The 23,067-nt window shown below is 55.1% G+C and overlaps 1 protein-coding gene across 4 annotated transcripts; it reads left to right on the forward strand.

Moving 5' to 3' along the window:
- Positions 1 to 631: 631 nt before the first annotated feature.
- On the forward strand, positions 632 to 22,693 carry Plcb3 (phospholipase C beta 3). Of its 4 annotated transcripts, none has more exons than XM_085833892.1 (32): positions 632 to 750; positions 5,512 to 5,640; positions 8,297 to 8,374; positions 8,553 to 8,621; positions 8,712 to 8,852; positions 9,109 to 9,188; positions 9,270 to 9,323; positions 9,424 to 9,499; positions 9,611 to 9,711; positions 10,246 to 10,412; positions 10,490 to 10,636; positions 11,637 to 11,877; positions 12,045 to 12,129; positions 12,210 to 12,396; positions 13,020 to 13,228; positions 14,700 to 14,796; positions 14,871 to 14,955; positions 15,179 to 15,303; positions 15,893 to 16,047; positions 16,141 to 16,302; positions 16,936 to 17,035; positions 17,119 to 17,223; positions 17,407 to 17,498; positions 18,817 to 18,970; positions 19,059 to 19,094; positions 19,211 to 19,403; positions 19,753 to 19,903; positions 19,999 to 20,075; positions 20,168 to 20,257; positions 20,336 to 20,393; positions 20,630 to 20,716; positions 20,799 to 21,375. In XM_085833892.1, the coding sequence occupies exons 2-32, from the start codon at positions 5,548 to 5,550 to the stop codon at positions 21,000 to 21,002; spliced, it is 3,699 nt and encodes a 1,232-aa protein (XP_085690018.1). In that variant the 5' UTR covers positions 632 to 750; positions 5,512 to 5,547; the 3' UTR covers positions 21,003 to 21,375. The 4 variants fall into 4 exon arrangements, with proteins under 4 accessions (XP_085690018.1, XP_029328563.1, XP_021007056.1 ...); XM_021151397.3 differs by lacking the exons at positions 632 to 750; positions 5,512 to 5,640 and adding exons at positions 5,238 to 5,478; positions 21,908 to 22,693 and having other exon boundaries at positions 20,799 to 21,018; XM_029472703.2 differs by lacking the exon at positions 5,512 to 5,640 and having other exon boundaries at positions 633 to 750.
- The last annotated feature ends 374 nt before the right edge of the window (positions 22,694 to 23,067 follow it).

Below are 23,067 nucleotides of genomic sequence, written 5' to 3' on the forward strand. Positions count from 1 at the left end.
CCCCGACCACACCCCCTTAAAGGGCCAGCCCCGCTTCAGGCCCCCTCTCCCCAACCCCGCCTCCTGAAAGGGGATAGGGGAGGATCTACTTTGCCGGGTTCGGGGACTGCCCGGTCTCCTTTAACTTAACCTCTGGCCTCAAACCTAGACTTCTATGTGTCGGATGCCTGGATCTTCACGCCCACTAGGACCATAGTCCTCTTCTGTCCCTGTTTCATTCTGTCACTGAGGCAGAAACAGACAGTCTAGGCATGAGACCGAGTGGGCGCAGATGCGGTGAGGAACGTGCGGGACCCTTGGTCAGCAAGGGGCGAGAGAACTTCCGCGCATGGGTCGACACGTGGACAGGGCTTCCGGGGATCGGAGGTGCAAAGGGGTCCAGGCACTGCCCAAGTGCCGGGATGCCCTACTTGGTCTGGTCTCACGCCCCTCAAGGAAGAGCTCGGGGTGGGGGCGTGTAGAATTGGCCGTTTGGCTTACAATAGCCAGGACTGAGACGACCACCGCCCACCGGCTGAGATGGCGGCGCGCGTGGTATTGTGGGCAATGTAGTCCGCGGCTCGTCGATGCTGCCCCTCCCAGCTGCAGAGCCCGCATTGAAGCACAAACTTGTTTGGGGCGCGCCCCTCTGAGCTGGCCGTGTTGTGCTGGGCGAGGCCCTGGGCGCCCCGCAGCTTGAGCGTGTGCAAAGGAAGAAAGTCGGGTGCCAAGAGCTAGCATGTGGGGAAGCCAAAACTCACAGTGATAAAGGTAATAGTAGCAGTTGACCCCAAATGAGCGTTTATTGGGACCTCTGCCTGTTCTGCTGTAGGGACAGCAAGCTAGTTCACCCAGTAACTTCCTGATCCTTCACACTTCAGGAGGCCACGTTCCAGTCTTCCTTTATTCTGTCTGCATCTTTAAATTGTTTCATTCATTCCTTTGTCTTTCTGCTAGAAAGCGAAAATTTGGTGGGCCAGAGCTCTGAGGACTCTGCTGATACCCTAGCTTGGGTCGGCATGCTCCTTGTCAAACCTACAGGCATTAGGACACTATTAGGTCCATACCGAATTCTAGCTCGAAAAACTCTCAGACCCAGGCAAAGGACTCTCCATCCTATTGGTTGAACAAACGACCGAAAGGAGAGGGGTGGGGGTGGGGGAAGCTGATGGACTTCCTCTGAAGGCTGTGGGGAACATTAAACAGGAAAACTCGTGGACACTTCAGTTGTGAGAGCACATAGTTAACTCACAGGACTATATAAAGGGGGAGCTGGGATTTTGAGCCTGGGCTGTATGACAACCACCACCACCATCACCACACACACACACACACACACACACACACACACAAACTAAGGCAGAGTCTCTACCAGTCTCCTGCCACCCTCTCCATCTCATACTACCCAAGGAGGTTGTGTAGCACTTTCTGGATGTCTCTATGGCTCTCAGTTTCAAATAGTCTCAAGGTTACAGGGACAGCAAGTCCTAGCCCTGTATGGACATCTTTTCTCCAGATGCTGCAGACAAAAAATCCTCTGAGCAGGCGGGTTTCAGAGAGAGGTAAGTTTGGCTTAGGGTCCCACAGATGGTAGTACATCCAAACTCAAACCCGGGACTTTAGGCTCTTTTTTTTTTTTCAAGACAGGGTTTCTCTGTATAATCCTGGCTGTCCTGGAACTCACTCTGTAGACCAGGCTGGCCTCAAACTCAGAAATCCACCTGCCTCTGCCTCCCAAGTGCTGGGATTAAAGGCCTGCACCACCACTGCCCGGCTAGGCTTCTCTTTTATGCTACTTTTTGTTATTTTATGTGTTACAAATTTATGTTATGACCACTTTGCATATGTGTATGCAATACATGTACCACCCCAAGCCTATGGAGGACAGAACAAGGTTTTGAATTTCCTGGGACTGGAATCACAGATGTTTGTGAGCCACTATGTGGGTGTTGGGGATTGAACCTGGGTCCTCTGCAAGAGCAAGTGTTTTTAACTGCTGAAGCATCTCTCTGGCCCCCTCGATGCTGTTTTTTTGGAGAGAAGCCACAGCGTTTCGGGATGTAGGTCAGGGGTAGAGCACTTGCCCAGCATGTGCAAGGGTATGGGTTTGATTCCCAGTATGGTAAAGATAAAGTAAAGGGAGATGAGTCTGGGAAAGTAGCTGCCTTGGGACAGTGCGTACCTAGCACGCACAGTGCCGTGGGTTCGATCCCCAGCACCACATACAGTTGTTATCATCGCAGTTGTGCAGGCAGGAGGCTGAGAAGTTCGGGCTCATCCTTGGCTGCCCGGTGGGCTTGAAGCCAGCTTGTGATTCATGAAACAATAAATAAGTAAGCTGAGAAGGCCTGCAGGTGGGGAGTGAGCTGCTTACTGAGGAGAGCGGCTGGGGGCGCAGCCCTCTGGTTCTCAGTGGGGGGAAGCACTGCAGTAAGCTGATGTTTCTTCCCTTAGCAGCCCGCAGCCTGCTGCCTGACATTAGCATCTCTTCAGCTAGCCTGGACAGCCTGCCCGCCCGCCCGCCCGCCCGCCCGGGATGTTGGCTCCTGCTGCTGTTGCAGTTTAGGTTGTGACCCTTGCATGTTGAGCCTGACTTCCTCCCCCATGCCTGCACTAATGGGAGAGTCTTTTCCCAGGAACAGATTCCCTGCATGCCCAGCCCACCCCACCAAGGGCAGAGCAGCTCTCTTTGAATGCCAGCATGGGTTTGTACCTTGAAGGAATGGTTCCGACAGATACTGTGAGAGTTGAGTCCGTGACTCTGAAGACCCTCAACCCTGCCTGTGTCCCCAAGATGATGATAGGGAACACTCACTGCCTTTCCTGGCCCTTGACCGCATATTTGATGTCACATGCCAGGTCCTTTCAGAGGCATGCCCATCCTGCTTCTCCCTCTGGCTCCCTCCCGTGTCATCCCCAGAGCATCCTTGTTTTCCTGGGGCTGGCTGCTGCTCTGTCTTGTTCCTTCCAATGACCATTCACTGTGAGAGGAAAGATGGGTCTGGTAGCCTACAGCTTTCTTGGAACCTGGGCCACTCAAAGGGAGCCCTAGCCTTGAAGCACAAGGGGTCGGATTCAAGTCCTGACTCTGCCCAGGAAGTGGGCAAATCACTCATGTGGAAGGCGTGTCTTCCAGGAGGCCAGAATCCTGACCTCTCTGTGACCCGGAGTGTGGGCTCTGGAGCCTTCATCCTGCTATGCTCATCCACCAGCCCTCCTATGGCTGGAGAGTGCCTAGCTTCTCCTGCAGCCTCAGGCTGTGGCTTCCCACGGTAATGTGGCCCCCTCCCACCAGAGAGCAGCTAAGGATGCTTGCAGCACCTCCCTGAAGCAGAGGCCCTGGGGAGGGACCTGTGGGCCCAGACCAATCCCTTAATCAAGGGTAGAGGCCGGAAAAGCTGCCTTTATTCCCCCCATTACTGCATGCCGAGAAACTCTATTACCATTCCAGGGCTGGAAGAAAGCATCCAAAGAGGAAGAGGGAGCCTTCTAATGGGGGGCTGCCTGGCCTCAAGAGATTAGTGATGGGGGAAGAAGAGGGCCTGGCTCAACAACCAGCTTCCATCCTGTTTTTCAAGGCCCTGCTTCCAGAAGCTTCTGGGAGGGCCCAGTCATCCTGCCCTTAGCGTTGGTGTGCAGGATCCCCTGTGCCAGAGCTGACCCATGCCCTTTCTTTTCTCTTTCCCCTTTGACATTCCCAGTTTCTTTTCTACCTGTCACCTTTCTTACAGAGGGGTGTGTGTTTATTGCACTGTGATAACTAGCTCCTGGAGAAGGGAGTCCTGGATTTGAAAGCAAGCCTGTGTGTGGGTAGAGGCCAATCTCCACTCTTAATGGTTCTGATCTCTGGAGGAAGTTGGTGGTAGTTGGAGCTCTGAAGGGGTATTTTCTTATAGCCCTTGTGGAGGAGGAGGAGGAGGAAGAAGAAGAGGAGGGAGATGACAGGTCTGCACACCCCACCCCCCTTTTCTCCTACAGACCAGGGAGCAGAGGCAGGAAGCAGAATGAGGGGTTAAATCCTCTCAGGAAGCTGTGTGACCTTGGGCAAGTCCCTTCCCCTCTCTGGGCCTCAAGTGGAGATAACAATCACACCACTGCACAAGGCCACAGCCAAAGACAACTAGATTCATTAAGTTTGCCGCCATGATGGTGATTTGGAGGACAGCCAGTGCCAGGCAGGGCTCCTCTGGAGGCCTGAGTGCCTGGGGCAAAGGCGCCGGTAGGGAAGCTCCTCCTTAGCCGACCCTCCTCCCCCCAGAGCTAGCTCCAACTCTTTCTGGGTTTCTAGGTGACTTGGCTGGCCCCTCTGGATGAGTTCTACTTTAAACCTGCTGCTGCTGCCTCCTCTGTATTGGGGGGGCTCCCACAGGGGCCCCCAGGCAGGAGCCCCCCCAGCCAAGGCCTGCGGGGGGGCTACAGCCCCCACCCCGGCCGGTGCCCATGGGTCTGCCCCTTCGGTTCCTGCGATCACTGGAACACAGATTTCAGGGCACCTGCTGTGGGCCAGGAGCTGCACAACCCCTCCTTTGGGGACACCCACGAGGCTTCTGCCACCTCTGGGCAAACAACCATCTTTCACTATGTTCAACTAAGAGGTTCACTGAGACTGGCTCCCGTCACAGGGTCAGCAGCGCAACAATTGCGGCAAGGTTTTCTCTGGAAAACCAGGATGCCTGGGTCCTCAAAGGAGGTGCAGCTCCAGGCCTCCAGAGCTAGGGACGGGGGAGGGGCGCCTGCCGGCGGGAGGCCCATTAGCCAGCTAAGTGCTCCTTGGGAGGGGGGACTGTGCTGCAGCAGGAGGGGGTGAGGAGAAGTGAGGGCACGCGGGTGGAGTGGGATGGAGAGAGAGATGGGGTGACGACGTTTCCTGAGCTCAACTAAGTGCGGTAGGAGTCGGGTTGAGGACAAGGGTCTGTGTCCCCTAACCTTATTATCTTCGCCTTTTCCACCTGAGTCCTCAACCGGCTGACCTTGGCATGTCTTGAGCGGCTCCAACACCCGTCTTTCCAGGTGCACCCTCAATAGCCCCATGCCCCCAAGATCTCCCACTTTATCTAATACAGAAAAATAGAGTCCTACTGAGTCAGCCGGCCAACAAAGACCCCCAATACCGATCCATCATCCCTTTGGCTGCAGTCGCCACCCCGACCACGAGGGGGCGCCGCCGTGGGTCGGGCGGCACCATAGCGGTGGGAGGGGGCGGCACCGCCCGACGGGGCGGGGCTCGGAGGGGGCGGGGCCGGGCGCCGAGTCTCCCGTCCGTCCGGGACAGACTGGCTGGCGGGCGGGCGCTGACGCCGCGGGGCCAGAGCGGGCCGCGCGGGAGCGTGTGGAGACAGCAGTGGCACCGTCGGTTCCCGTCGGGGCTCCATAGGTCCCCGAGCCGCCCCTGGCTTAGCCATGGCGGGCGCGAGGCCCGGCGTCCACGCGCTGCAGCTGGAGCCGCCCACCGTGGTGGAGACCCTGCGGCGCGGGAGTAAGTTCATCAAATGGGACGAGGTAAGAGAGTGGGCTGTCCTCTGCTCTGCCTAGATCGAAGGATTCCTTCAATCACATTCGACTAGATGAATGCCAGGGATCCCCACTTCAGTGTCGCCTGACCACCGCACCCCCTATTCCAGCCTTGTTGCACTCCGGAAACTTGAGTCCCCTGTTGTCCTGGTAATTGAAGACTTTGTCGTCGTCCCCGCTCTTCTCCCCCGCAACCCAGTCCTTTAGCTGTGGTCATTTGGGCTCTCCACTCCTTGGCATGGAGACTTTGAACCCCAGTAAATCCTGTCCTTCTTCTCACTCTTTTCCACCCTTGCCAGACGATGAATATCAAAGTCTCCGTGCTGGTTCTTAGCCTTTGGTCTGGTCCCCAGACTCCTGTTCCTGGCACTGGACCCCCAGGGGGCATAAGACATCTTTGCCTTGGGTGGGGTGCCACTGGGATCCTAGTCTTCTCAGTGCCTCGCTCGCCTGAGCCATTATAGTCATCCCTTTCCAGCCTGCCCTGGTTGATACCCTTTCGTCCTGCTTCTAGATTCCAGCGAGCTTTCTGTTCAGATGGGAGCACCTAGCCACCCCTTACCGGAGACTTTGTTCCTTTCCAGGTTCCTCTAACTCTGGGAACTTTGCTCCCCACTCCTTAACTTAGTGACTTTGAACCTCAATAAATCCTGGTCCCCACTTTTTATTGCTTTCTCTCAGGTACTTCCCTGATACTCACCTGCGGCTTCTTATCTAGATATCACGTCTCACCCACGTTTCTGTACGGTTCCCTCTCCTACCCCCTGGGCTCCTTGCTCCCTAGGGCCTCAGCTCGGCCGCCTGAGTTTCCTTACTGTTCCTTCCCAGTCGGGCCATAGGCCTGGAAGACGCTGGCTTTCTTTCCGGCTGGGTGGGGCAGGAGTGAGAACTAAGGGGAGGGGCTGGGGGCGTGGCCTTAGCTGCAGGTGTGCTGGGCAAGGGTGGGTACCCCCGGGGCCCCAGGATACCCCTTCCCCCAGGCCAGACTAAAGGGAAAAGTTTCTCCTTTTCCTTGCAGTGTGATAAACCCAAATAAGGAAGTGGAAACAAGGAGAGGGCCTGGGTTGGGGTGGGGGTGCTGAACAAAGTTTGGGACTGAAGAGCCGGGGTCCTGGGTGGCCTTTGGAGGTTAGGCCCCTGAGGATGGTGCCACAGGGGCTACAGGGACAGTACCCACAAATTTCCTCCTTTCTAGCACTATTGGTGGCTAGCTAGTCAGGCCCAGGGCAAGGTTTGGAATCTCCTGGAGGAGTTGGGACCTGGTATCCTCTAAGAGTTGAAGGATTATGAGTCCCATGGGTTTAGGGACCTGTGTCCCCAGATCAGCTGCTGTTCTTTTGTAAACCGAGACTGCATGGGTGGGGCTGTGCAACCCCTATTCTCCCAAGAGAGAAACTGAACTCTCTGCCGTGAGGTTGAGGCTGAGGTCAGGAGCCAGGGGTGGTCCTGCAGGGGTCTTGGCTCTCTGCCACATGCCAGGACTTTGCAAGTGTACCCCTGCAAATCCTGACTCCTCAGTTTCCTCCTATGTAAAATGAGGGTGATGTCAGGACACACCTCACACACAAGGCGTTGGGGAGCACGGAGAGGGAGTTTTAGTTTCAGGACGTAGAGCTAGATGTGCTTCACAGATGGGCAAGGGGACAGGAGTGTGCACCGTTGGTAGCAGGACTGTCGGGGGAGAGAGAGCAGCAGTTTGGGGATGCTAATTCTCTTTTGGCTAAAGGGAGTGTAGGACTGACTGGAGTGTAAGTTCTTGCTGATCCTGAGCACATGGCATAGCCTTGGGCATCAGTGACTAAGTCCTTTTTTAGAAAATGAGCATATCCCTACTATCCTGCCTTTCTGTCGTCACCATAGGGTTGTTAGGGAGGAGAAAGTCCCTGCCTAGTCTTCCTGAAGGGCCCTTTTCTATAAGATGGGTGAGCCTAGAGGCTATGAGGATCCCATGAGGTACAATGTGATGGGTAATGAGCAATGAGAAAGATCTTAGGGTAGCCAGATACTGGAAGGCCTCAAGGGACAGAGGGAAGCTTTATCTCCAGGCTCCCAAGCCCTCTGCTCTCATATGATGTTAGGGTTTTTTTTAGTGCTGTGAACAGACACCATGACCAAGGCAAGTCTTATGAAAAACAACATTTACTTGGGGCTGGCTTACAGGTTCAGAGGTTCAGTCCATTATCACCAAGGTGGGAGCATGGTAGTATCCAGGTAGGCATGGTGCAGGAGGAGCTGAGAGTTCTATGTCTTCACTCAAAGGCTGCTAGTGGAAGACTGAGTTCCAGGCAACTGGAGTGAGAGTCTTAAGGCCACACCCACAGTGACACACCTATTCCAACCAGGCCACACCTCCAGATGGTGCCACTCCTTGGTCCAAGAATACACAAACCATCACATATGGGAATAGTATGCTAAAGTAAAGGGTGTGAGGCGGAGGATTCTAGCATCCCTGACCTCTCAGGCCTTCTGGGGAAATCGAGGCCAGGATGGGCTCCTGGAGGCCTCCGTAGTAGTTTCATGGTTAGAGAAGAAATGAAAGTACAGGGTCGGGTGTGGCAAAATCTGGTGATACGGGCAGGGTAGCTAGATAGAATAGAATCCTGTGGGATAGAATCTCAGGGTGAAGCTGGGAGACATGTTGGGGACTGAACCCGCAATGTCCTGCGACAACTTGTCTTCATCTCCAGGGGCATCTGTAGGCTGGAGGAGCTTCCGCTTGGCTCAGTGGCAGAAGCCGGTTACTGTAGGTCCAAGACCAAACCTTCTCCAGCTCTCATTCCCGACTCTTGTCTTGTACTGCCCTCAGGAGGCCTCCAGTCGGAACCTGGTGACCCTGCGTGTGGACCCCAATGGCTTCTTCTTGTACTGGACAGGACCCAACATGGTGAGAGCGGTGCTGATGCTGCTGGTTAGGGCCTAGGCCTCTACAGGTGACCCCTACCCAGCCCCCTTGTCCTGGGGTTAAGGCCTAGCCAGGGGACTGGTCATTCCCCAGCCTGGGTGGGGCAATTAAGGACCCCCTTGTACTTCTCAGACACAAACCTTGGCTCTGGTTTTTCCAGGAGGTGGACACACTGGACATCAGCTCCATCAGGGACACAAGGACAGGTCGTTATGCCCGCCTGCCCAAGGTGAGGGTTAAGATCTCATACTGACGGGGCCAAGATTGTCAAAGGACAAGACATTCCTCCTCCTCCTCACCCTTGGCTTTCACTCCACAGGACCCTAAGATGCGAGAAGTACTGGGCTTTGGGGGTCCTGACACCCGGCTGGAGGAGAAACTGATGACAGTGGTGGCCGGGCCAGATCCAGTAAATACCACGTTCTTGAACTTCATGGCCGTGCAAGATGACACAGTCAAGGTGGGTTGGAGTCAAGCGACAACCCAGGAAAGCAGAGGTTTTGTTGGAAGACATTATGTAGCCCAGGCTGGCCTCAAATTCAGGGCAATCCTTCTGTCAGAGCTTCTTAGGTGGTGGGATGACAAGCATAAGTCACCACTCTCGGTGACGTTCTCATGATGTTTTATGCACCAGACCCTGTTCTGGATGTAGGCTGTGGCTGGGCTAGCCCCTCTGCCCCCTTCACCTATTCTCCTTGTGTGTTCTCAATTCCCAGGTCTGGTCAGAGGAGTTGTTTAAACTGGCTATGAACATATTGGCTCAGAACGCCTCCCGGAACACCTTCCTGCGGAAAGCGTGAGCCTGCGGTTACCCTGGGGAGCACTGGGGGTTCTGCTGACCAGACCCAAGATCTGACCTTTGCACTCGCTTTCCCAGATACACGAAGCTGAAGCTGCAGGTGAATCAGGATGGACGGATTCCGGTCAAGAAGTGAGCCCCCCTTCCCCCTCAGCATCTTCTCTCCTGCCCTGACCTTGGTGATCTCTGCCCCCCACCCCCCACTGACCCTGACCCCTCCTGCCTGCATCAGCATTCTGAAGATGTTCTCAGCGGACAAGAAGCGGGTGGAGACGGCGCTGGAGTCCTGTGGCCTCAACTTCAACCGAGTGTGTGGGGCAGGGCCAGGGTGAGGGTGGGGCAGGGTGGGGTGTCACAGTGGGTACCCACTTTCTGGAACTGGCTGCCCTAGGTTCTCACCCCACATTCTTCGCCCTCAGAGTGAGTCCATTCGTCCTGATGAGTTTTCCTTGGAAATCTTTGAGCGGTTCTTGAACAAACTGTGTCTGCGCCCGGATATTGACAAGATCCTGCTGGAGATGTAAGCAGCCTGGGAATGGCATCCATAGGCTGGGCTTGGCCTCCAGTGTCTGCTCAGTGCTCTTCTGATCCAGTGAAAACGGGTGCCAGGGGGCAGGTTTTAGGACATCAGAGCGAGAAAGGGGGAACTCGCCCAGGGTAATCATGTGGTTTCTGGAACTCTCTGTCATCCCTTTGCCACAGGTGGCTTGATCAGCCCATTCCGGATGGGAACCAATGGTTGTGTGGGACCTGCCCAGGCCAACACAGTGTGGGAGGCCAGAGGCAAGACTGGTCCTGGGGTCTAGAGGTTCAAGTGCTGGGTCAAGCTTTTAGCAGCTTTTAAAGTTCTTACAAATGCTGATGCCAGACTTTCTTCCACCTGACAATGTTGAGTGGTCAGGAGAGGGGACAGGGAAACTGAGGCCCAGGATACCAGTCTGTGACCGCTGAAGTTAGGCGCAGGCGTTCTCGCTTCCATGTCCTGGGGTGAGCATTAGGGGAGCATTAGGTGAGAGCTGAGGCTACAGCCTGACCTAGCTTCTGGCCCCTTCAGAGGTGCCAAGGGCAAGCCGTACCTCACTCTGGAGCAGCTCATGGACTTTATCAACCAGAAGCAGAGAGACCCGAGACTCAACGAAGTGCTGTACCCGCCACTCCGGTCCTCACAGGCTCGGCTACTCATTGAGAAGTACGAGACGAACAAACAGTTCCTGGAGCGCGGTGAGTAGCTATTGGCAGCGGGGCAGTGTGGGTGGGTCTGGCCAAGCCCAGCTGACCTGTCGGCACCCCACCCGCAGACCAGATGTCTATGGAGGGCTTCAGCCGCTACCTGGGAGGGGAGGAGAACGGTATCCTGCCTCTGGAGGCCCTGGATCTGAGCATGGACATGACCCAGCCACTGAGCGCATACTTCATCAACTCCTCGCACAATACCTATCTCACTGGTGAGTGAGACAGCAGGGAGCGCGGACACGCACATCCTCACCCTCACACTGCTCCTCCTCCATCACTCATTGGCCAGTGCTGTATCTTTGAGGGATAGGTCTTCTGGGTATCTTGAAGTGTCCCTGGGGACAGGCTGATGGCATATTTGTTTCAACGTACGGGAGTAGCCTGTACAGATACATGGCCTGGAGACAGATGGTTTTAGAAGTACAAAAAGGGCTGGAGGTGCGACTAAGGGGTAGAGTTAGTCTACCTTGTGTGTGTGTGTATGTGTGTGTGTGTGTGTGTGTGTGTGTGTATAAGTATGTGTGTGTGTGTGTATAAATGTGTGTGTGTGTGTGTATAAATGTGTGTGTGTGTGTATAAATGTGTGTGTGTGTGTGTGTGTGTATAAATGGGCCTAATGGCAGGTATACAGGAGGAGAGGGCTGGGGAGAGAAGGCTGGGAAGGGAAGGCAGGACTGACCCCGGTCTGGAAGGCTTCTGGATTCAATGTGAGTGGCAAAGCGTGGATGGCTTGAAGTAGGGAAAGCAGTGTGACCTGTTAGGAGTTCTGTGGTGATTGGGTTGGAGGCAGGGAGGGGCTGTGATCCCCTAGGCAGGAGATGGTGAGGCTGGTGCAGCAACAACGAGTAGCAGGAATAGCTGTGGTGGATACTAGTTAGGTCCTAGGGAGCTCTAGACGGTATCTGGGGACTCCATAGTTCAAGGGAGTGGGGCAGTGCTGGGAGCCTTGGAGGAGGGACCAGCTGTGTCTGCAGATGCTGCTGAATGCTAGCTACTCTGTGCCACCTGATGCCACCAGGGGCTGGGGCTCGGGATGTCTACCCTTTCCTGAGGACTTCTGGGGGTGATGGGTACTGCCTCCACACTGACTGGAGTTGCCAGTTCCAAATTGCCCTGGAATTGATTGGGTGTGTCAGGGGTCTCTTCATCCCCAGGGTGGGTTGGCTCCAAGTGGGATGGGGTGGCCAGTAGGTGACACAGCCTTACCTTCAGCGGGCCAGCTGGCTGGACCATCATCGGTGGAGATGTACCGCCAGGCACTGCTGTGGGGCTGCCGCTGTGTGGAGCTGGATGTATGGAAGGGACGGCCACCGGAGGAAGAACCTTTCATCACTCATGGTTTCACCATGACCACTGAGGTGCCATTGCGTGATGTGCTAGAGGCCATCGCTGAGGCAGCCTTCAAGACCTCGCCCTACCCTGTCATCCTCTCCTTTGAGAACCATGTCGACTCGTGAGTGGCCCTGCCCTGGGAATCTTTAGAGAGACCTCTGATAGAGGCAGTCTGATGGACCCCAACACAGCCCTCTCATACTGTCATCAGCTCTGATCCGAGATACTCACCCACTTTATAGGCCTCTGACCCCTGGGGACCTTTGACCTCTGACCTTGTCCCTACAGGGCAAAGCAGCAGGCCAAGATGGCTGAGTACTGCCGCTCTATCTTTGGAGATGCGCTGCTCATTGACCCTCTCGACAAATACCCGGTATGGGGGCTTGGGGTTAAGCCAGGGTGTATGAAAGTGAAGGGTGATTGACAAGGTCCTGACCTGTCCACATTGCCCAGCTATCTGCGGGCACCCCCTTGCCAAGTCCACAGGACCTGATGGGCCGTATCCTGGTGAAGAATAAGAAGCGGCATCGGCCCAGCACAGGCGTCCCTGACAGCTCAGTGCGCAAGCGGCCTCTGGAACAGAGCAACTCGGCCTTGAGTGAGAGCTCGGCCGCCACAGAGCCCTCCTCACCTCAGCTTGGTATGGCCTGACCTGACCTCAGCCCTGATCCTAACTCGGAAGTAACTTTTTGCCCCAGTGTCTCCATCACTCTAGCCTGACCTCCTTCCTTCCCACCTCTCAGCTGGGTGTTGATCTCTCTGCCCTGACTTTCAGTATGTCACTGCCGCCCTGTGAGGGTAGGGCTCTGGATTCTGACCTTTGACCTCATCCATCCTCTTCCTTCAGGCCCCTGATACTTGACTTGTAACCGCCACTGACTCTCTTCACCCACCTGCTTAAACTTTCAGTTAACCTTTGCCTAGTCTCCCTATTGAAGCCCCTCATCATGTGATACATAACTTCTCACCCCACTAACCCCTGCTGGGTATGGCTCTGCATGAGCCCGACTTGTAGCTCTGCCTTGTTACGGTTTGGCTGTGTGGGCTGTTGTTCTAGTTCCCTGCTCTGTGTAACTGTGACCTGTGATACCTCTGGGCAGCCACTACCCTTAATGCCACCCAGACTCGGGTCCCTATCCTCTCCCCAAGCTGTGCTTCTTGAAGAGGGCACCCTGACCTCCCCACCCACACACTGAGCCCAACCTGCAGGCTTCCTCAGTACCAGCCTGAGGTCCTAACACTGGACCCTTGGCCCCTGTGCAGGGTCCCCCAGCTCCGACAGCTGCCCTGGCCTAAGCAATGGGGAGGAGGTGGGACTCGAGAAGGCCAGCCTGGAGCCTCAGAAGTCTCTAGGTGAGGAGAGCCTCAGTCGGGAACCTAATGTGCCCATGCCTGACCGTGACCGAGAGGATGAGGAGGAAGATGAAGAAGAAGAGGAAACAACGGATCCAAAAAAGCCTACCACTGATGAGGTCAGGACCACAGGCAGGGGAGAGGGGCGTTTGCTGGGTGGCGGCCTTTGTGCTGCTCGTTTGCTCTCTTAGAGCTTAATCTATGCAGGCTCCAGTTTATGCAGATATGCAAATGAGTCTGCAAGAGTTAGGGTGCAAGGCCAAAGAGACGCCCCACTAATAAAAGCATCTGCATCCCCATGTTTGTCCTCCTCACAGATAACAGAGAAGGGCATAGATAGATAGATAGATAGATAGATAGATAGATAGATAGATGATTGATAGATGATAGATTGAAAGACGATAGATTGATAGATGATAGAAAGAGAGAGAGAGAGAAAGAAAGAAAAAGAAAGGAAGGAAGGAAGAAAGAAAGAAAGAAAGAAAGAAAGAAAGAAAGAAAGAAAGAAAGAAAGAAAGAAGGGAAGAAAAAAGAACTAGGGTAGGGGCCTAGGGGCCGGGCAGTGGGGCGCACGCCTTTAATCCCAGCACTTGGAAGGCAGAGGCAGGTGAATTTCTGAGTTCAAGGCCGCCAGACTGGTCTACAGAGTGAGTTCCAGGACAGCCAAGGCTACACAGAGAAACCCTGTCTTGAAAAACCAAAAAAAAAAAAAAAAAAAGAGCTAAGGCATGGTGACTCACACCTTTATCCCAGCTAGGGAGACAGAGGCAGGTGAATCTCTCAGTTTGAGGCCAGCCTGATTACAGTTTTAGGACACTTCTAGACTACATAGAGAAACCCTGTCTCAAAAAACAAAACAAAACAAAAAAATTGTGGTGCGTGCCTTTAATCTCAGCAGAGGCAAGTAGATTCTGTGAGTTCAAGGCCAGCCTGGTCTCTCTACATAGTGAGTTCTAGGCTAGCAAGAGCAGTGGAGAGAAACCCTGGCTCAACAAAGAGTATTACGGTACAGGACTGGCAAGGTGGCATAGCACGTAACAGTGATGACTGTATCAGCCTAGTGACCAGACTTTGACACCCAGAACCCAAGGTAGAAGGACAGAACTGACTCTCAGAAGTTGTCCCCTGATCAGCATGTGTGTACCATGGCAGCAAGTGCCCACACTTACACACACTCACACACACAGAAGAAGAAGAAATGCAGTAAAAAGTTTAAAGAGAAGAGGATACAGAATTGCAGTCTGGGAAAGGAACTGTGCCCTGGCATGGAAGTTGGGGCAGACAGACCTAAAGAGGTGGCACTAGCCATGTGCCAAGGCCCTGTGGCAGGAGAGAAACTCAAAGGGAATTCTGGGGAGTGGAGGTGACAGAAGGGTCACTGTGGCTGTTGTGGGAGGGAAGATTTGCGAGGTTCCCTGAGTTAGGGACAGTGTGTGGGCTGGACACTGAGAGGCCTCTATCCAGGTGATGTGTCAACGTCTTGCAGGAGGCTGTGGAGCAGTATGCCTGCAGGTGTGGGAAAGGGCTAGTCCCCCTGGGGAGGGGAGTAAGGGACACCTGGTACCACTGATCTTGAGTTTGGGACCACAGGGCACAGCCAGCAGTGAGGTCAATGCCACGGAGGAGATGTCAACGCTCGTCAACTACGTTGAGCCCGTCAAGTTCAAGTCCTTTGAGGCTGCACGAAGTGAGTGGGGATGGGTGACTGGGAACTGGCCCTGCCGGGCCTTGGCTGCTCTTACATCCCTCCTCCTCCCCCAGAAAGGAACAAGTGCTTCGAGATGTCATCCTTCGTGGAGACCAAGGCAATGGAGCAACTGACCAAGAGTCCTATGGAGTTTGTGGAGTATCCTCCCCAGGCACTGTGGCTAGAGTGGGGCCGGCAGTGGGGACTGGCAGTTGCCACGGAAGGATCTGCATGGGGCTCTCAGTGGGCTGAGGCAGAAGGCTCAGGGACAACATGAACAGCTTGCTGGGAGTGGGATTCCAGGAGAATGAGATGGTGCCCCAGGCAGAGACTGGAAGAGGGTGCTCACTTCTTCCCTTATGGCCCTGACCGACAACCCCAGATACAACAAACAGCAGCTCAGCCGCATCTACCCCAAGGGCACACGAGTGGACTCCTCCAACTACATGCCTCAGCTCTTCTGGAACGTGGGTTGCCAGCTTGTTGCCCTCAACTTCCAGACCTTGGGTGAGCTCTGGCCCTGTGTTAGGGATTTTATTGGTGGATAAAACAACGTGACCAAATGCAACTTGGGAAGGAAGGGGTTTGTTCCATCTTACAGTTTACAAGTCCCTCATTGAGGGAAGTCAGGAAAGCCACTGGAGCAGAAGCCATGGAGGGCTGCTGCTTACTGGCTTGCTCCTCATGGCTTGCTCAGCCTGCTTTCTTACAGCATCCAGGACCACCAGTCCTCCCATATCAATCCTTAATCAAAAGAAGTGCACCATAGGCCAGTGTGATGGGAGGCATTTTCTCAATTGAGGTTCCCACTTCCAAAGTGACTCTAGCTGGTGTCAAGTTGACATAGAACTGGCCAGCACACCCTTCCTTGACCCTTGCCCATCTTACTGGCTTCTGATTTACCTAATCCTTGATCCCCAAATTTAACCCAGGCTTTGTCTGAGCCCTTACCTAGACTGATTCTGTGGACCCTCATCTGTCTAGTTGTTTTTGAACCTGGGCCCCTTGATCCATTGATCCCATCCCTGGTCCTGGACCTTGAACTCCGGCTGACCCTTGCTAAGACCCTTTACTGATCTGCCTGTGTTGCCTACAGATTTGCCAATGCAGCTCAACGCAGGCGTGTTTGAGTACAATGGGCGCAGCGGATACTTGCTCAAGCCTGAGTTTATGCGGCGGCCGGACAAGTCTTTTGACCCCTTCACTGAGGTCATCGTCGATGGCATAGTGGCCAACGCCTTGCGGGTCAAGGTGGGGCCCAGGAGGGGTTGGGCCTAGGGTGTTTTGAGGAAGACACACAGTAGCTGCCTTACTTAACTTCCTGGCCTGTCCCACCCACCCCAGGTGATTTCAGGGCAGTTCCTGTCTGACAAGAAGGTGGGCATCTACGTTGAGGTGGACATGTTTGGTCTCCCAGTTGACACAAGACGCAAATATCGTACCCGGACATCACAGGGGAACTCATTCAACCCTGTGTGGGAAGAGGAACCCTTTGACTTCCCCAAGGTAACCCCCCCACCCCCACCCGTGGCAGGCCAGCCCGCCATGACTGCTGTGCTTATTCTGAGAGCAGGGCCAGGCACCGTGATAGTGACCAGTGGTCAGAAAGTAGGAAAAGCAGGTGACCCCCCTTAGAGCCTGCATATCGCAGGGTCAGGCTTGGTTCTCTGACCTTTTCTGAGTGACGGATGGGATAAGAAGAGACAGAGGCTGTAGCATAGGGATGATGACAGCATGTCCTATCTTGTGTCGTTCCTGTTCTTTCCTCACATATGGAACAGGGACTTGTCCCCTTGTCCCCATGGCAGGAAGTACTTGCCAGATACCACAACTAGAAGCTTGACCTCCCCCAACCCCCATTGTGGTCCCATGGGAATGTGGCCTCTACTCTTGACCTGGTTGAAGTGTGTCCTGAATTTATACACATGGCTCAGTATAGTTGCTAAGCAGACCACAATGTGACCTGTCCTGTCCTATCCTATAGATAGCCCTGAGGGCTTCTGGCTACCTCTGTTCTTGGCTCAGGACTCTGGTGGTCATCCCTTGAGCTGGGCTTCTGTGCTCTGAGGGTGAGGCCTTGGCGGCTATGGTATGGTGGTCCTGGCTCTGCCCCATGGCTCAGCAGTGTGGGCTCCACAGGTTGTGCTGCCCACGCTGGCCTCACTACGCATTGCAGCCTTTGAGGAGGGTGGCAAATTTGTTGGGCACCGTATCCTGCCTGTCTCTGCTATCCGCTCAGGTGAGTCCACGGGCTTTGGGCAGTACTGGGGCAGCTTGGGAATTTGGCCAGGCCGAGATCAACTTTCCCCGCTGCCCACCCAGGATACCACTATGTCTGCCTGCGAAATGAGGCCAACCAACCTTTGTGCCTGCCTGCCCTGCTTATCTACACTGAAGCTTCTGACTACATCCCAGATGACCACCAGGGTGAGGGAGACAGGGCGGGCGATAGGTTCGGCGGAGCTCAGAAGGGTGGGGACTGGGCTTGGGCATGGCTGATTTAGGTGCCCCAGTTCAAGTGGGGTCAGACTTCCCACCCTTGGAGCCCTGTGCTGGCAGAAAGTGTGGCCTGGGCTTTGGTCTGAAGACTGGGCCTTCTACGTCCTCTAGACTATGCGGAGGCCTTGATTAACCCCATCAAGCATGTAAGCCTAATGGACCAGCGGGCCAAGCAACTGGCTGCTCTCATTGGGGAGAGTGAGGTGAGTGGACAGCCACTGAGGTGGGCAGGGCTAGGCCCACCTTGACATTGAACAACTCTTCCACAGGTACCCCTAGCTACCAACCCTGCCATCTGATGCTTTTCTCCAGACTCTGTTGTTAAGTGTCTTATTGCAGAGCCTAGTTTCATGTCTCTCAGCCTGCCCCGTGCCTGGGAAGCCTGCTCCTTTCTGGGTTCTTTTGTCTCACTCAAACCTAGAAATGAAGTGGCTATTGCTGCCAGCCCTAGTGTGAGGTCAGTCACATCCTTGGCTCACTGTCCTGTCCCTCACAGAGGCTATGGGAAGTGGCTCAGCGCCACACAGCCTGGCTGGGCCTTTGGCCTGTTTTCAGCCCCTAAAGCTTGCCCTTTCTGCCATGTGGTACTGTCAGGGGATTTTTAGATAGCTTACAGTGGGCAGAAGGGCTGTAGATTTTTGCTTTTGTGTGTAAACATGTTGGTTTGTGTGCACATATGTGTGTGTGTGGTTTTCCAGAGACACACTCTACCTGATTTTCTGAGATAGGCTCTCTCATTGAACCAGACTGGCTGGCCAGTGACCTCAGAGAGCCCCCTGTCTTTGCCCACCCAAGCAATGGGGTTATAGGCATGGGGTGATCCAACCAAAGGCCCTCAAGCATTTAGGGTAGGTACTTTACCAGTCAGTTCCAACCCCTTCCTTCTTCTCCCATGCTGGATAGGGATGGAGCCCATGGTCTTAAGCAAGCCAGGCAAATGCTCTACCACTGAGCTATACCCTCGGCTCACTTATGGACTCTTGAAAGAGGACATTCCCATTTGCACTGATTTGGTTGTGTCTAGACAGGGTCAAAGCATTGGGTATGGACACACTGGGGTACTGGAAGCCAGGGAAACCATGAAGAGATAGTGGCTTCAGTGGGAAGGCGCCAGGAGCAGAGGTTCAGCCACATGTCCTGACCCAGTCCCCATGGGGCCTGTGGCCGCCAGGAAAGAGCTGACTGCAATTAGGGCTGTGAGGAGCTGTTAGTCGAAGAGACTGGTGCCTGCTCTACACTGGCTTCCTTTGCTGATTAAATCAGAAGCTAAGCATCCAAGAGGAGGACAAACCACCAGGCGGGTGGGCGGGAGGGAGGGGCGCAGGGGAAGGCCCATGGGGCGGGGCCGGGCTTCTCCAGAAGCCTCTGCTCTGGGAACACAGAGCCTTCCTGATGGCTTGGGCAAGGGTCTGGGGTGCCTATTGTTCTCCTGGTGTAGGCAGAGAGAGCTGGAAGGGGCATAGGGCATACAGGAGGTGGAAGGATGAAGAGAACATTTTTTGAAAGAGTTTTCTCTTACAGGCTCAGGCCAGCACAGAGACATATCAGGAGACTCCGTGTCAACAGCCAGGGTCACAGCTCCCCTCCAACCCCACACCTAACCCACTGGATGCCTCGCCTCGCTGGCCCCCCGGTCCTACCACTTCCCCCACTAGTTCCTCCCTCAGTAGCCCAGGTAAGGGGCAGCCTGTACTAGGGGTGGGCCACGGGGAGCCACCCGCAGCTGGATCCCACGGCTTCTCACCACAGTCTCTGCTCTCCAGGGCAGCGAGATGATTTGATTGCCAGCATCCTCTCTGGTAAGGGGCACAGCCTGATCTGGGGTAGGGCCACCTGGTAGGCATCTGCCCCACCCAGCTCAGCCATGCCTGGCCCACCCCAACCACTAACCTGCCTCCTTTGCTCCGCCTTATAGAGGTGACCCCTACACCTCTAGAGGAGCTCCGAAGCCACAAGGCTATGGTGAAGCTACGGAGCCGGCAGGATCGAGACCTGCGGGAGTTGCATAAGAAGCACCAGCGCAAGGCTGTGGCCCTCACCCGCCGCCTTCTGGATGGCCTGGCCCAGGCCAGGGCTGAGGGGAAGTGCCGGCCCTCCCCCAGTGCCCTGTGAGTGCCCTGCAGCCTGTTGCCACCTGTGTTGTGTGCCGACAGGAATATCACAGGGAGGTGTGCCTGTGAGTCTCCAGGCTGTGTGGGCATGCTCAGATGGCAGGAAGGTGGAGGCAGGTTCCCATGCCAGGCCCTCACTCTTCCCTGGGAGTGACACCTCTTCTGAGGTCCCCAGCCAGGATACCATCAGCTGTGTGAAGCTAACGGGACAGCTGCTGGCCCTTGCTAGGCCTCCTGATTTGCATAGCATGGCTTGCCTAGCTGGTGCCTGCTGCTCTGCTGGCATGAGCTCTGCCCTAACTGTCCTCCTCTACCGGAGACCTGGCACTGAGAAGGTTCCCTATAGGGGCAAGGCCACCAACACGGAGGACGCGAAGGAGGAAGAGGAGGCCAAACAGTATCGAGAGTTCCAGAACCGACAAGTACAGAGCCTGCTGGAGCTGAGGGAAGCCCAGGCAGATGTGGAGACCAAGCGGAAGCTGGAACATCTACGACAGGTGAGGGGCAAGTGGTACAGGTGATGAGAGCCAGCTTCCTGGGTAGCTCTGCCATCAGCCCCATGTTACCTGCTGGCTGCTGCCTGCCTCCCCAGGCTCATCAGCGGCTCAAGGAGGTTGTCCTGGATACACACACAACTCAGTTCAAGAGGCTGAAGGAGCTGAATGAAAGGTACTGACAGATAGAAGGTCCTGGGCGAGGGTGGGGGACTCTGGTGCCCAGAGTCCAGCCTCTGACTCCCCCTGCTCCTCCGTGCTCTCCAGGGAGAAGAAGGAACTCCAGAAGATCCTGGACAGGAAGCGCAACAACAGCATCTCAGAGGCCAAGACAAGGGAGAAACACAAGAAGGAGGTGTAAGTGTGATGGGAGCCACTGAGTGAGGGGAGGTCGGGACAGAGCCTGGCCCTGAGCTGTCCCTTTTACTTCTACAGGGAACTGACGGAGATTAATCGGCGGCACATCACTGAGTCGGTAAACTCCATCAGACGGGTGAGTGAGCCCCGCCTCCCCTCCTTCAGCAGCAGGAACTCAGCTTTTCAGTGCCCACCTTGATGCCGCATTTTCTCTCCAAAAGGCTCCTAATGCCTTCTTCCGGGGACTGTACCAACTGCCCCTGGTCCCTGCGTCATATCCAACACCTTGGGAGCCCTGACATCCCTCTGCCCCAGTGACCCCCCCCCCAGAGCTTGCCCCTCCCTCAGCTCAACTCTTGCCCGCCTTTACAGCTGGAAGAGGCCCAGAAGCAGCGCCATGAGCGCCTGGTGGCAGGGCAGCAGCAAGTCCTCCAGCAGCTGGAGGACGAGGAACCCAAGGTGAGGCCTGGGAGGCGGCGCACAGGCGGGGAGCCGGGGAGCTGGGCAGCCTGGCCCCTCTGGGACACTCAGCCTCTTGTAGCTGCTGGCCCAGCTGACCCAGGAGTGTCAGGAACAGCGAGAGAGGTTGCCCCAGGAGATCCGTCGGTGCCTGCTGGGCGAGACATCAGAGGGATTGGGGGACGGCCCCCTGGTGGCCTGTGCCAGCAATGGTCATGCACCTGGGAGTGGTGGGCACCTGTCCAGCGCTGACTCGGAGAGCCAGGAGGAGAACACCCAGCTTTGAACTGGCTGAGCGAGAGGTGGCCACAAGTCTGGGTGGGCACTGGGCTGTGGGTAGAAGACACTAATACTTTGGGTTTTTTTTAACCTTATATCTTTAGAAATTTTATTTTTTTAAAATCTGAGGCAAATGCCTCATACTAACTCTAACTCCCTGCATCTTCCTGGGACCTCTTGGTCCTCAGCCTCCCCTTCTAACTTCAGGCCTAGGGAAAGGGCTAGGGCTTGTACCCCATAACATTCACCTAAGATAGGTACTCCCCAATTCCCAAGGAGCAGCAAGTGGAACCCTGGAGTTCTGGGTAGTAGAAAGCAACCCTTTATATTTGGGGACTTTTTTTTTTTAACATGAATAAAAGTGGACTTCAGGGACCCTGTGTACAGTGTAGTTTGGATGAAAACACTCTGGGCTCTAGCTCTGGTACTGCCATTTTTCTGGGGCCTCAGTCTCCTCATCTGTAAAATGGGGTTGTACCATTGTGGTCAGATTCCTATCTATTTCAAGGTTTGAACTTGGCTGCCTTGCCTAAGGTCTGTGGTGACCTTAGTCCCTGTCAGAGGTAGCTTCTGGCCTTCTGACATCTGTCCCGAGCCCCTAAGTTTCCCAAACCCATTAATCTCTTTTTCCTCAGCTTTTCACCGTCTCTCTTTGTTCAGGCTCAGACCCTGCTTTAGGAAGCCTTCTCTACTCTCTACCCCTTCCTGTTGCCTGATATGACCCAAGCACCCAGCATCTTCTACCAGGGCTGCTGAGGCCCCGCTAAGGATTGAAGCTGAGTTTCCAGATTAGTGGGAAGTCCATAGCTCTTCAGAGAGAAAGGGACTTGATGGTCTTAAGGGCTAGGATACTCTGCCGATGCCCTGGGGCCCTCGCATCCCTATGAGGGAGATGTTTTGCCTGTTTTACAGATACGGAAACAGGCCCCGAATGGAAGCTGCATTTACTGGGCCATAGCTAAGTGGAGACCTGCTGGAAGGCAGGATGGCCTGCGTGTTAGCTCTGTGATTTATAGTCTTCACCAGCCGGAGGACATGCTCTGAGCCTGGGACCAGCCAGGAACACCAGAGACCCTGTGGCAAGAGAATGGGCCAAGCTCTGCAGCTGGGGCAGGCTGGCACTCCTTCAAGGCCTCTCCTAGCTTCCTGGCCGTTGGAGACGGGCTGCTCCCCCCTCGGAGGAAGGCAGCCTCTTATCTGGGCTTATCTCCTGCCAATGAAGTGTTTGCTTTGCTTTGTTTTTGTTGCAGCCCCAGGCAAACAGATCGGGTAGGAAGGCCAGAGAAACTGGGTGGCCAGGGTTGGGCTTCCCAGGGCTAAGGCCTCAGCTCTCCCTGAGATTCCTGCCATTGCCCAAGTCACCTTCTTCAGCTGTCAGTCCGTGTCAAGTTCCCAGATCTGCCACTTTTCCGGATCCCATGTCCTATATCGCTGACTGGCTGACCTCCATTTTCCCAAACACTCCATGTGGGTTGGGCCCTCAAAAAAACAAGCTAAGTCCCAAGATCCTGGTGTGTCCATCTGCAGAGAGTTCCAGACATAGCCTCACCTTCAAGTCTGACCTACTCCTCGAGGCCCTGTTGTGGGGCCACCCCCTCCCATGTTCCAGGAAGCAAAGAGTTGTGGCGCAACTTATCTGCATACCCAGCGCAAAGCACTGGCCTGGGCTATAGGGGCGCCAATAAATCTCTGAACTGAGCTCTGGGCCCTGCTCCAGGTCCCTGTGAGAAGCTTCTACGTTCCCCAGCGATCAGTCTGCCGCCCCGCGCCGCCCTGCCCCATGTGTCTTGCCAGGTCCCTGAGCTGCGCTGGCCCCAGGCCGGTCAAACAGTAGCTGCTCACAAGGACTGACCCAAATAGGAGCAAATGACCCCCCCCCTCCCGCCTGCCCCCGGGGAGCCGCGACGTGGTTTGCAGAAAGCTAGGCGGCCAGCTGGGCTGCGGCTCCCAATTACCATATTAGAGATAAGGGCCTGGCTGTCCCAAGGGTCTAGCCACACTCCTCTTCCCCACCCAAGCCAAGCAGCCCGACTCCGCGGGTTGCCTCTTCTTCCTCTCAGTCCTTAGAGCTT

The sequence above is a fragment of the Mus caroli genome, unplaced genomic scaffold (assembly GCF_978045245.1).
Source record: "Mus caroli unplaced genomic scaffold, Mus_caroli_1 scaffold_20, whole genome shotgun sequence".
In the NCBI taxonomy this organism is placed as follows: Eukaryota; Metazoa; Chordata; class Mammalia; order Rodentia; family Muridae; genus Mus; species Mus caroli.

Excerpts from the sequence above, each read along its gene's own strand:
- Plcb3 (XM_021151397.3), top strand. The coding sequence starts at position 5,380 with ATGGCGGGCGCGAGGCCCGGCGTCCACGCGCTGCAGCTGGAGCCGCCC. Across the intron at positions 16,303-16,935 it reads AACCCTTTGACTTCCCCAAG|GTTGTGCTGCCCACGCTGGC; the intron begins GTAACCCCCCCA and ends TGGGCTCCACAG. Across the intron at positions 17,224-17,406 it reads CATCCCAGATGACCACCAGG|ACTATGCGGAGGCCTTGATT; the intron begins GTGAGGGAGACA and ends TACGTCCTCTAG.